We start from the raw sequence: 13367 nt of genomic DNA, 5'->3' as shown, positions 1-13367 counted from the left end.
GTTTGCGTGTGTGCATGTGTGTATGTGTGTTTGAGTTTATATATCCATGTCGGGTTTGTGAGCATATGCTTATGTGTGTACGGCGTGCATGTGTGTTTCCATGTGTGTCTGTATGCTTGCCAGATCAATCCTGCACTAATGTGAAAACCTGTCTTTTGGCACAGACTAAAGTCTTAACACAATCAACGTAAGACACAAGCAAGGCAGCCGGCTGGACTGTCTGTTCAGAGGCCCCGCGGCAGACGAAACATGGCCACCGTCCAAATTTAAACCGCGCCACAGCTCTCTCTCCCCTCCCCCCCGCACTCACACATACTCCACCTGTCCGTACAAAAAAAAGGATACAGAGGAACGTGTATGTGACCTTTGTTTTAAATCGTTTTAAAAATGTTGTTTAAAACTGCGTAAAAAAAAAATCGACAACTTTTTTCACCATCGTCAATTCTGTGACCTGATCAGACTTGAAATCAGTCACAACGTAACGAAGAACCAGGCCGATGCCACTGAAGAGTTCGAAGCCTGTAGCCAGCGAGCGTGCTGCCGCTCGGAGAAGGAGAACAGAGAGCGGAGAGGCCTAGCGTTATCAGCGGGGCCGAAACAGCCCTGTTGTCGCCGCCCTTGTGTAAGCATGCATGATTTGTTGATCCCGTTTTTGTAAAGGGTGTTAAGGGTGAGAACGCGGCTGCTAGGCGTCTGACTTATTAAGAGTATATATTTGCTGAGCAGTAAAAAAAATAAATAAGGGAATGAAAAACAAATGCTCTTCACAGATGCCCGTATTGTGTAAGAGAGAGCCATAGTGTCTCTCACATGGGTTATGTATTAATCCCCATGTTTACGGTGAGGCAACAGTGAGGACCATAAAACATTCATAAAAACGGTGAAAGGGGGTGGCCTTGCTGGGGGCTGTTTTTGCCGCGTCTTTGTTCTCCCCAAATCATTTGAGTTCCTTACAGTGGGAAATGTTTTAAGTTATTTCCCCCCCCCTCCAAAAGAAGTATACACAAAAAGAAGTCCCGTCTCCGTCTCTCCATAGGCCTTTTTTTAATAAGAAGTTCAGAGGCTGAGCATGAAATGGGAGGCCAACAGAGACCCTTCTCCAGCATTTAACTGTGACTTATTTTAGAGGAAAACGAGGGAGAAAAGAAGAAGGCCATTATAAGATTGGTTAAAAGTAGAGCTTTTGAAGTAGGCTCCGTCGGCGACTAGCGTTCTCCTCGTGTCACTCAGGGAGCCCCAACCAACTCCTTAAAGGATTTCACATCTTTTCAGCATCGTGTAATTAGGTGACATCCAAAGACTACGTGGGGGTGTGGACCCTTATTACAGACGCACATGAAAGCCTACTTATGCAAGTAAAAGATTTATAAATAAATACATAAACAAGAAAAACAATTCAAACTCAGGGGGCTGGCCAGGGTAAATGCACTATTAGGATGGACAATGTATCACCGTGAGAGAGATTCAAACCTTAGCTTTGACCTTAGCTTTGATTTAAGTTTGTAACTTTAGCCTTCTTACACTCCAAGCTTATGTGAAGGTGAAAGTATTGACCAAAGTCTTAAAAGTGCTAGAAACCCAGATAATTAAAGAGAAAGACTTTGTGCAAACAACAAAGTGTTGCTCCGAAATGTAGCTCCAAAGAGAGAAAGCATAAGAACTGTATTTAGACACTAAAATAGGAGAGCCTGACGGAAATACTGCAGTCATGGAGTTGGGGGCCTGCCAAAACCAAGAAAGAGAGAGGGAGAGGGAAAGAGGGGGAGAGAGAGGGCGAGAGAGAGAGGGGGGCGAGGCAGAGAGAGGGGAGCGACGGAGAGAGAGAAAAGAAAAAGAGAGTTGGTGAGGGGAGTTTGAGACTGCGAAATAAAGACAGTGAGGGAGAGAGTTTTAGAGCATGCCAGCAATGCATAGGGGAATATTATCTTGATTTGAAAACATTTAGTTCCAGCAGATCCTGTACACAGATCTCTGTTCTCACGCAGATGTGCAGGAGAAGGCTGTGCCAGTAGCCGGCCAGCCAATGAACATGGCCGTGCAGGCCATAGGTCCATCCTCCTGTCACTCACATGATTAATGCCTTGACTGCTTCCATGACCTGAGGGGAGGGAAGGAGCTCTGAAAGAAATCAAGGCTGTTTTTTTGGAAGTTAAAACCAGGGAAAGCCTTGAACACTGTTGTTAAACAAACCATTGTGAATACAACCGGCCCTGAAATCACTTGGAAGGAAACTGCAAAAGAAGGAGTTTGCATGACAGAACTAAACAAATAAAGCACATACATTAACTTAACCCAAAGGAAGCTTAGTTGCTTTTTTTTGCTATGGTGCAACGGGTACAGGAGGAGAAGTATCAAACACAGAGAGCTATTCTCGTCTCTTGTTTTGCCTGTTTGTAAATTACTGTTGACAGTGCCCCCCCCCCCCCCCCCCCCCCACCTGAAAAAAAGCTCAAACCAAAACAAGATGCCTTTTGTTGGCCCTCAGGCGTGTCCCATGTATTCCTTTACCGTGTGATTCTTATCGCTTTTAGGCAGGCAGCAGTTATTCAAATCTCCCCGGCAGGGCGGGGGCGCGGTAGCATTGTGCATGTCCCGAAATCAAAAAATCAAAATAATATAAATATATAAATACCTGACATTGTTTGCTAAATTTAGCTCCTCAGATCAGATAGATGTGTGGGACAACCACTGTGGCTTGTCAAGAGGTAGTGGTGGGATGTGGATTGGCTGACGTACCGCCGCGGGGTTTAACTCAGGTCTGTTTGATAACCATTAAACCGACTGAACTGATGAGTGCGGAAGTGATCGGAAGGTTTGCTGTAGCCAAAACACAACGAAATTAGGACTGTATAAACAGCGTGGAAAGAACAATGAAAACACCATTAGGAGTGACATTGAATGGGGATTGAAAACGAACACCCTTAATAATGTAAAATAAAAAAATGAATGGTTCTGTGTCAGTCCTTGTGTGCAAAAAGCGGTCTTCATGAAAGTAGTAACAATAAATCTGTGAATTTCCACTAGTAGTTTGTTAACCATTGTGGATCTGAATCATCTTTTCCCGGGACCTGTGATTCACCATTTTCTTCTACTGCAGAGACAACAATACCTCAATTGTTCTTCAAAGTCTGTGCTTCAAATATTCTCAATTGGCTAAAGAGTCGAATTTGAATTGAATTCAGAATGTAAACAGACAAATCCATTTTAGAAGCTTTAAATGTCATTGAAAAAAGAAAGAAAACAACCAAAAACGATCGTGGGATAGCCGTGGCTAACTGGAGGAAAAACAGGAACTGAGTGTGGAGAAAGACGTGGCTTAGCTGAGGGTGCCCCAAAACCGTGAGGATCTGAAAATATCATTACACATGTTGTCATTCCTGGCAACCAAATGCCCTATTCTTTTCAAGTAGCTGTTGCATGCGGTATTACATGTGAACATTATCCTAAGCTTTTTTGAGGAAACATATTTAATTATGAATTGAAGCCTGTGATGAGCTTCTATTAATAAACAAGACTAGACCTATAGTCCTATGCCATGCTGCGCGAGCGAGGATATACATTTGCCAGCACCCAGAGAAACCTGTTTGAACTCTCTAGTAATCTACTTCAGTTCGGTATTTTCATATCCATGGGTCATCTGAGGAGTTCGTTTTCGTGCACATTAGTGGTTTGTTTCAATGTGTGGTAGTGTGTTTTTCGTGATATTTTCATAAAAATCATAGAAAAAAATAAAAAATAGCGTCATTCCATGGACCGTAATAGCTAGCAGATGCAGGATGTTTTCAATGGACTTAAAAAGCCTGTCGACAATTTTTGTCAAACTTCTAACAGTGTCACAAAAATGTCACCAGCAGGGATCTCGGAGTATTCCAGAATAGTAAATAATAAATGCGGCATGAAGTCACGCTATGAGGTCAATTCACACATTGCTTAATTGGGATCAGACAGCTTTCAAGGGTTCGGGAAACGTAGTTATTCCATGCATACACGCTCATGTGCATGCACACAGAGTAAGGTCTGGTCGTGTCCGAAACAGCTCTTGAAACACGACCCCCACCCCGGGCCTCGTCCCCTCCCCCAGCTCTTGAACCAAATTAAAACGCTTATGTTTTGTTCTTCTCTCAAAAGCTTTTTTCTCTTTTGGCGAGCCATTTACGGGATCTTTATCCAAAATGCTAGGCATGTCCCGACTTGAACGCTCATCTCGTGCTCATGTTTTGACACTGTGCGTGTGTGTGCACATTTAAGTGTGTGTGTGTGTGTGTGTATGACTGTGTATGCACATATCTAGTAATTTAGCAGTTAGTTAGTTAGAAATCGGTCATGTTCCAGTTAGTTCTTGCATCTTGCTTGAATAAATGTGAGTTGAAAGAAAGAAAATACTTTGTACGTGTGCGTACAAATTTAGTGTGTGTGTGTGTGTGTGTGTGTGTGTGTGTGTGTGTGTGTGTGTGTGTGTGTGTGTGTGTGTGTGTGTGTGTGTGTGTGTGTGTGTGTGTGTGGCTTGGTAAACCCTACAGGATCATCTCTGCTGATACCATCTCGTGTCTTCAGAGGCCCCCTTGGTCTGTCCTGTCACTAGACTAAGGACGGTGATTGCTTGGCGTACCATCTCTTTTTTCCTCAAAGCACCAACCCTGCGTAGCCCAAACTCCCGAAATAATCATTGTCTCGTTCTCTGTTAACGCCAGCATTTCTCCGGCACATTTATTGCCTTAACCAGAGCCTCTTGACAAATGACTGCTAACAAGCTGTGTTGTACAAATCATACTTAACATTTAAATAATGCGGGAGAATACAGTGCTTATAACTGGCGTATAATATGTGTCTTCGCTAAGACGCTCTTTATGAGCCTCGAAGAACAAAAAAAAGAATCGGATCTCCCTCAGACGGATCTCTCCACCATAATACAGGTAATCAGGGAACTTGCTTGGAAAAAACAAAACTCCCCAAATGGTCAACCACGAGACAATAGGTGATATCAAAGCTATTCAATCCGTCCGCCGAGACAAAGGTGTGCTACTTGACACTGCGATTTGATATCCGTCCAAATTATAAACAGCTCACTTTTTTGTGCGTATGGGGGCCTCCATTGTTCGTGTCATACCAAACGGGGAGAGATAAGCATGCCAACAATACAACTCCTTTTGTCTGCTGCAGAGCCCGGTTTCAAAGCGCCGAGGAGACTTTAAACAAGCCCAGCGTGCCACAGCAGAGCCGGCATGGCTGCCCATGAATGTGGTGAGACAGGCGTTTTTTCTCTCCTTTTTTTTTCTATCCAGGTGTAGGTTTCACAAGTGTTGCAGCAAACTAAAGGGTACAACAAAAATATGTTGCTGAGAAATAGTGGGTTGCCAAGTACACAGAAATTCGTTCCTGCATTTGGAAATATGTCTGCTATATATGCTAATGCATGTACCGCAGATTAGTCATCAAGGGCCATGGCGAGACACAATGGGCCTGATCCGCCTAGTGGCCATTTTGGTTCTCTATGCTAGCTGGGGGAACGCTAGCTTGGGGTAAAGTTATCCGGGAGGAATGCTACATCTACCCAGGTAGCGCTTAGAACCAAGGTAAAACCAAGATGGCCGCTAGAGGACTGTGGCCCATGGGAACATGACGGCTGACAAACAGCATCACCTGCCATGCTCCAGTGTAAACAGTACCTGCGATGAGGAAATGATGTGATGCAACTCTCTTGTTTGGTTCATGGTGATGAATGGCCCTATGTTCTATGACAGGACCGCGGCGGGAATATTTACGGCGCTGATGAGATGCACATGGCCGAGTGATCTGCCATGTGATGTCGATTCCCACCCCCTGGATCAACTACAGGCACTCTTCGCAGTTATATTCTTAGATCCAACACAATGAGAGAGAGAGAGAGAGAGAGAGAGAGAGAGAGAGAGAGAGAGAGAGAGAGAGAGAGAGAGACAGAGAGAGAGAGAGACAGAGAGAGAGAGAGAGAGAGAGAGGGAAAGACAGAGCGAGAGACAGAGAGACCCCTTTCTCAGAAGAAGGCCTCAATGAAATATTCCACAAATGCTATATTTCCTACTTGTCTTTTATTGAAACAATGTTGAAACAGCCTATTAGCCAGAACACAGTGTTTCACAATGTTTTGGCAAGAATACTTATGCTGCCTTTTCTCAATGCTAGTCGTAGTTGACTAGCTAACTCCCCCTGTATGTTTACCTATCGATCATACATTTAGGAATATCCTATCCAGCAAAAACTGTCTAGATTTCAATGTAATTTCATTAAGCTAATGTGATGACTGCTGTGTTGACTTTGCATAAAAATGAATCCAATACTAATTAATAATGCATTTGTTTAGCAAAGTGCTTTTCAAACTAATTAATACAAATGTTTACAATAATCTACAGTTGGCTCTTGTTGAGCTGGCGCCTCACATGCAACGGTGCATCCACTGACCTTTGAGACCCAATGGCCTTTTGAGAGTACCCCTGTTTTTTAAGGAGCAAGGGGTCTGCAAAGTCCAACCCTGGGAAGGGATTTTATGGCAGAATTGAACTCGACCCTTGACCAGAGAGCCTGGGGGGTTTGGGGGAGCAAGGCAGAAGAGACTGACAGGGCAGCGAGCGTAGAGAGCTGTAGATAGGCGGGGGTCAGGGATGGTGGCTAGGAGAGTGGGAAAACGATCAAAGCTTGGAAGGTAATAGTGGCAAAAGCCTGTCCCGTAACGCGGTGAGGCGTTGACCTGTGACCTCCTTCCCCTCTGAGGGCCGCAGGGAGAGCTCAAAAAATGCAAAGGAGGGAATGACAGACTGGTTGAAGCCTTGTCACATTTATAAACACAAGATAACCAGTGTTTAGAAAACCAACTGCTGTCAGGATTCCACTGGAATTCCGTGTGTGGTATCCATGTTCGTGCTATCCCAACATGCTATTGAGTTTTTCCAACTACAGTGCCATCAATAGTGATTGGAATCCAAGATTCAGCTTGGCGATGACGTACATTCTTCCTTTTAAGTGTAAGACAACCCGCTGTTTTAACTGGAACTCGAACACACCAAGATTAAAAAAATAAATTTTTAGAGTTCTATGAAACAGTGGGGCATCAGCATGTTATCTCATGCTCACTCACCGATTACGATACTTTTTTAGTATTAGTCATTGTGTATGAGCGTTATAATGAGTGATTCTGTATATCAAAAGCTTCACACACTACAGTGTTATACTATGTGTCGTGGAAGGCTGACCCTATCTCGGACACAAATATCACAAAATCAATTGTTGCTACGAAGAAACTTTATCATCCACACACAGCGTGGCATTATACTAAAAGTGATCCTGGAAGCCTAACCCTCTCTTTGACGCCAGAATCACCTCAACCACTGCCCAGACAGAGCTCCCCACAACCACACAAAGCTCGCTTCCCACTTCCCTTCGCTTGTGACGTTGAAGAATAAACTTAAAAGTTGTTTGACGTCATGAAAAGAACGCTACCTGCTTTCGGCGCAGGGTCTAACATTCACAAACTGTTGGCCGGGAATTTCTTTCTCTAAATGAAGGCCTTATTTCGGTATATCGCTTAGGTTGAAGATCACAACCCACCGACACACAAGAGCAGAGACCCTTATTTATCCTCTGCAGTCACACTGATGAGATTCTATCAAGAGTACAGAGTTACAAAGGCCACCCAATCCTGTTTGTGGCTTTCAAAAGGATGTTTGGCAGAGGGGTTTGAATGGTGTGACCACCAGAGGAGCAAGGACAGTGCGGGGTCAGGTTCTTGTCCCCCGTAAGACCGCTCACCCGTGTCACACCTGTCCTCTTAAGGTTCAAATCAGCGCACACCCGAGTAGCAGCGGCCTGGGAGTTTTTCTAAGAGCAGCAGCGCGTGAGACGTTTCAAATAACCAGTTGCAACAGCTCGTAAATTTGTCACGGCGAACGTTGGACCTCGCCTCGCGCCGTCTTTAACACCTTTCATGCACCTGTTCGGCGGGGCCCCAGTTCGGGTTAGCGGGGGCCAGCTAGTGAGTGATAATAGCCACTTGCTGCTAAGGCTACAAATCGTTCTCTGAAAACGACAACGTAGTAGAAAAAACAACAGCTGACGGGACATCAAAGAAGAGGAAGGCATTGAAGACAAATGAGTTTGGGTGCTTACTCAGCAACTCGTCTGCCAACTTCTCACTAAGAATACCTGGCTGTTGATATTTAGGGAATAGCAGGTGGTGAGTAACTTTCATGGATTTGCATGAGTAATATGTGACTCAGAAAGTGTTCGGAGATAATTGTTTTCTTTTTGATCCTTTGCATAAAAACAAACACATACATAGTTATTGTAGTATTCATCGTTGCCTTGGTCTTGCTTTCTGGGTTGTGTCAGCATATGCAATTGCAATCACAATTTGGACGAGTCTACGTATTTGTCCAATTTTTTCTCATTCGTGATGGGTGGTATGAAGTACTATTTGGTGTCATAAATATATTACTGATTCAAGGTGTTGTTTGCCAAAGCCACTTCTAGAACCTTAAAACTTCAGCTGTATTCGAAACAAATACGGCCCTGCCCAACACCTTCACTCACGACGAGTAAAGCGCTCCCCGGCTCTCTTCACAGAAAACTCTACTGTCCTCCTGATATCTTCTGTTCTGTTCATCATAACATCCCATATGCCAATCAAGGCTACAAGCCTGATACTTTTCTGAAAATAAATTGTGAAACAAGTTCAGAAATATCTCGCCAATAAAAACGGTCACGTTTGCTGAAAGCTTAAAAGTGTGTCTGTATAAAGCACCCCCGATAACACTTACCCAATAGACAAACGTAGCACAACAGTGACCATCAATATACGCAGGCGTGAATCATCAACAACAAAAACTAATAGTGTGTTTCCACTATGCCCTCCATCATAATGCTCTGGGGGTGCGTGCTTTTGATTTACATTCATGAATACGAGTGTATCAACACATTAGCAGCTTGGTAGCTTTCCCACTGAGGTGTAACTGTGTTCCCAGCCAAGGATAAATAACATTTCGCTTGGAGGTCAGTTAGTTACTCAGATTCACTTATTGTCTACAAAGGATGCATAGCATTTGACTAGTCTGTAAATGCACTTTCAAACGCATGTTTCGTTCTATCTTGTACTTCAGGTGTAAAGCACAAGATAGGAGAGTTAGCTAGGTCAGTAAGAACATTCTTTCTTTCTCTTTCTTTCTTAACTGTCACAGAATAGGTGTGGCAAACTAGTGAGCTTCTTCAGGAAGCAGTCTTTCCTATAACAAGATTCCAACATGCTTTGCATTCCTAAATCCTCTTAGTCTCTACGATTTTCCCAGAGCGTGGCATTCAATTTGTCAAGTGCAATGTTTCTTTGATTAAATGTCTCAATCTGTCCATAAGCCAAACATATTTGGATTTGAAGTATTAGATGACTCTCGCACTGAACCATGGCAGCCTGTCGACTGGTTTCCAGGAAACCAACAGGTCAAGATTTGAAGATAGCATGTGCTAAAGCAAATAGGTCAGAGGACATAGACATTCTCTTCGTAGGCGAATCCGATGAATAGCTGCTTCAGTGCAACACTGAGCAGACTATCTGTGGTTTGCACCGTATGAACCAGGATGTGACATAGGGCAGGGCTGTGCCGTTTTTTTTGGAGAGTAACAGATGTGTTCTTGATTTATTAATGTGTTGGCTGTCTGTCTGGCCAGCCATGAAGAATAAAAGTGCTGTAAAATTGTTAAATAACAGCACTGTTGAAGGAAATAACACAACCGCTCTTGTTAATAGATGTTTTCAACATGTACAACATGCCCACAGTTAAGTACAGCAACGTGCCATTTAGCTTACATCTTATCATTAATATCAAACGAAATGCCATCGTCAATACTGGTATTCAATCCATGGTTAAGCTTATCAGTCTCTTACAGTTCATGCCATTAAAAAATATTTCTCAAAACCAGGTAAGGTTATGGTGCGAATGTGTGTATTAGTGTTGCACGATACCAAAATTATGACTTCGATACGATACCTGCCCGAAAAAACCTCGATACTCGATATACTGAACCGATACCACGGTGAAAAATCTAAAATATCTGGAAAAGAGATGAATAATGGTCCAGCTCGGTCTCACTATGGTTTAACTTTCAGCAACTTGGTCCTTTCCTGCTTGTTGAGCAAATTAAACTGTCAAACTGTAATCAGACAACGCGGTTATATGCTATATAGACCCTAGATTATCTGTGATATAAAGGCTTGGACGAATTTCCAATTCTAAATATGTACAATGCATAACGTTAGCTCTCTAGCTCTTTGCGGAATATAAGAGGTGGTGTAGTCCGCTTTAATCGACATGTATACATTTATTCAGATTGGTTTGGGGTGGGTGCGGCTACTCTTGCGGCTACTCTTTAACTTAGAGAGATGGCATCAGCAGCTGCAGTAGTTCTCAATTGGTCCGTCTGTACTTTTATGCACACCGAACTAGACCGCTGTCAAGGGAAGTGGATTTTTTGCCAGATTCACATCTTTCTTAGCACTCTGCAAGTAGTCCGGTAACTTATCGACCCAAGCGTGTCCGGTTGCTAAGTGACGTCAACGTCTTCGGCAGACTATTTCTGTGCTGATCAACACTACGAATGGTAATTGTAAAAGACGTGTGAAGATATTATTTTGTTTTGGCAAGAAGCCGTGTCATAAGCGGAATGATGCATAAAACATCGCAGATCATTATCCTTCAGGGCGAAGCAAGACCCGTTTCGCCCTGTCTGGGCTTATTTTCCCGATAATGACCGGCGTTCTGTACAACATTATCCCTTACATATATCACATAAGTCCAGACCAAAATAACGGTTGTGCGTGAGAGAAATACAGAAGTACACTTACCACTTTTGTAAAAGCCATATATACAGTACATTCGGATTGCATGATAGGAATAGATCTATTCCGATTAGAAATCGAATTTGAGTGTCGATAGCCGCGTTTCATGGACACTTATGATCCTTTATTTACAATAACTCCATATTTCACTTGTCCCGTCTTTTTTCTCCACTAAAAAAAATAATAATTATTGATACAAAAAATGTTGCGTATCGTATCGCTTTTTGCATGAGGGTATTTTGATACCTTTTTAGTATTGTTATAATGGCAACACTAGTGTTTACACGCATGTCTATCTGTGTGTGTGTTCGTACACATGGGGGCCTTCTTACCTTTGAAGAAGCCCTTGACTCTCAGGTAGCCCACGCTAAGTCGGAGCACGGACAGTTTGTCCAGGCGCGTACGGATGTCCTCGGAGAAGGGCAGCAGATCGGTCAGGCGATCCAGCTCCCCGTTCAGCCGATCCCTGTGGCGCTTGGAAGGGTTCGACTTGATGACCCCATCCACTCCAGGGAGCTTCTTGCTGCAGGGGAGTAAAAGGGTCAAACATGATGAGTGTATGATAATAATGGATATTCCATCGGCATGTCTGAGAATGTTGGCGTTGTTGACAGGCAGCAGCACACCTAACAGTAGGGCAGATGTATTTTGTATTTATATATTATATTATTGGTGCGCAACAAATATCGGAAGGGATGCAGTGATTCCACTTTTTCTCAGACCAAACTCTTTCCTAGAACTCTCAACCCAAATTTTTTTTTTTTTAAATCTAATGTGTTATACATAATATATTATGTGTTATAGTGTGATATCGCCAACGGCAACTTTGTGATACTTTTTTAGTACCGTTGTTGTGTGATAATGAGTGTTGTTTATGAAATGCACCACACACTGTAGAGACACACTGTAGTGATATAGATGCCAGGGAATCCTTACCCTTTGGTCGGTATTAAATAAATCCCTGCACCGCAGCCAACTAAATTGTAGGGGCCGATGCCGATACCGATCAAATATTACCAATATATACATACATTGGCCGATATTCAAAATAGAGATATAGCGGCCGTTAATTCAATATAAAAATATTGTGGTATCCTGGAGGACAGCAGCTCCTTGGGATTTGCTGCTCAACCTCCAGCAATTCTTTGGTACATGATGTTAAACTGCTAGCGTCGGGATGTTTGTGGATGTGCTCAGTTAAAGCACTTCGACTTTAACTCAGTTAAAGCACTTTAACTGAGCACAGCATCACGACCACCACGCTAAACGATTTATAAAGAGGTTACTAATTTATCAATTTAAAGTTCCCATAACGCCTCATATCGGCAAAGATATACGTAAACGCACTTAAACGGCTCTTATTTAGCACATACATTTCTGAAATAGCGTTTAAGCACCTCTAGAAGCGTGAACGCACCTCTGATATACCTAACTTTTAAATGTGTTAAACTAACGATTTATTGTTTTACCAGCGCAAGCCATAGTTTGTTCCAAATAGCACTGCATTATCTGTGTTTACGGTATCTGTGACATGGTATCTGTGACCAATCACATCGTCTCTTGCGGCTGCCGGGTTCGCAACTAAGGTTTAGAAATGGGCTTGCTCTTGCTGGCCAGCTAACTGTCAAAGGTTGACTGGAATAAAAAGGATGTACGCCGATTTCTAAAATCGAAAGAAAAGCAAGCCTCCTCCTGCTGAGGATAGCAACAGATCTTGACTGCAAAGTGAGCACAAAAAACAACAACAAGTAGAGTAAAACACAAACTTTAAAATGCCTCTTTTCCTAATTTCAAACGTTGATTTGCAGACAGCGGTGAGGCAGACAGTGATGCAGGAAGCACAGAGAACAAAGACAGGGATAGGAGAGACAGGGAGAGGAGAGACAGGGAAAGGAGGTACAGAGAGGAGAGACAGGGACGTACAGAGAGGAGAGACAGGGAGAGGTGAGACCGGGACAGGAGGTACAGAGAGGAGAGACAGGGAGAGGAGAGACAGGGAGAGGAGAGACAGGGAGAGGAGGGACAGGGACAGGAGGTACAGAGAGGAGAGACAGGGAGAGGAGAGACAGGGAGAGGAGAGACAGGGAGAGGTGAGACAGGGAGAGGAGAGACAGGGAGAGGAGGGACAGGGACAGGAGGTACAGAGAGGAGAGACAGGGAGAGGAGAGACAGGGACAGGTGAGACAGGGACAGTCGAGACAGAGAGAAGAGGATCAGAGGGAGGACAAACGGAGGAGCAGAAAGAGGAGGACCAGAGGGGACAAACAGAGAGAGGAGACAGAAAGAGGACAAAAAGAGAGGACAAACGGAGCTGACGCCACAAACTGCTCGCAATTTGTAAACAGCTGCTGTTCCTATTTTTTATACTATATACAGACATATCAAAAAGTTCAGCTTCTTCTACTCTTGCTCAGATTTAAATAGCTAAGCGATGTGATTTATAATCTTTGAGCTTTGGTAATTTGTTAGAGAGTCATGGCCATAGACATTCTTGCGTAATGTTCATAATTCC

At 43.4% G+C, this 13367-nt stretch overlaps 1 protein-coding gene across 1 annotated transcript in view; it reads right to left on the bottom strand.

Annotated features, from left to right (window-relative positions):
* The window catches only part of ahr2 (aryl hydrocarbon receptor 2), a 43980-nt gene that overhangs the window by 24656 nt on the left and 5957 nt on the right, over positions 1–13367 (bottom strand). The window contains exon 2 of the mRNA XM_060039335.1: positions 11188–11378. Within this exon, the coding sequence (XP_059895318.1) occupies positions 11188–11378 (191 nt within the window). The remainder of the gene's footprint in view (positions 1–11187; positions 11379–13367) is intronic.

The sequence above is a fragment of the Gadus macrocephalus genome, chromosome 20 (genome assembly GCF_031168955.1).
Source record: "Gadus macrocephalus chromosome 20, ASM3116895v1".
NCBI lineage: Eukaryota > Metazoa > Chordata > Actinopteri > Gadiformes > Gadidae > Gadus > Gadus macrocephalus.
The sequence above is the reverse complement of the archived record's forward strand: the minus strand, read 5'-3'. Positions and strand labels throughout refer to the sequence as shown.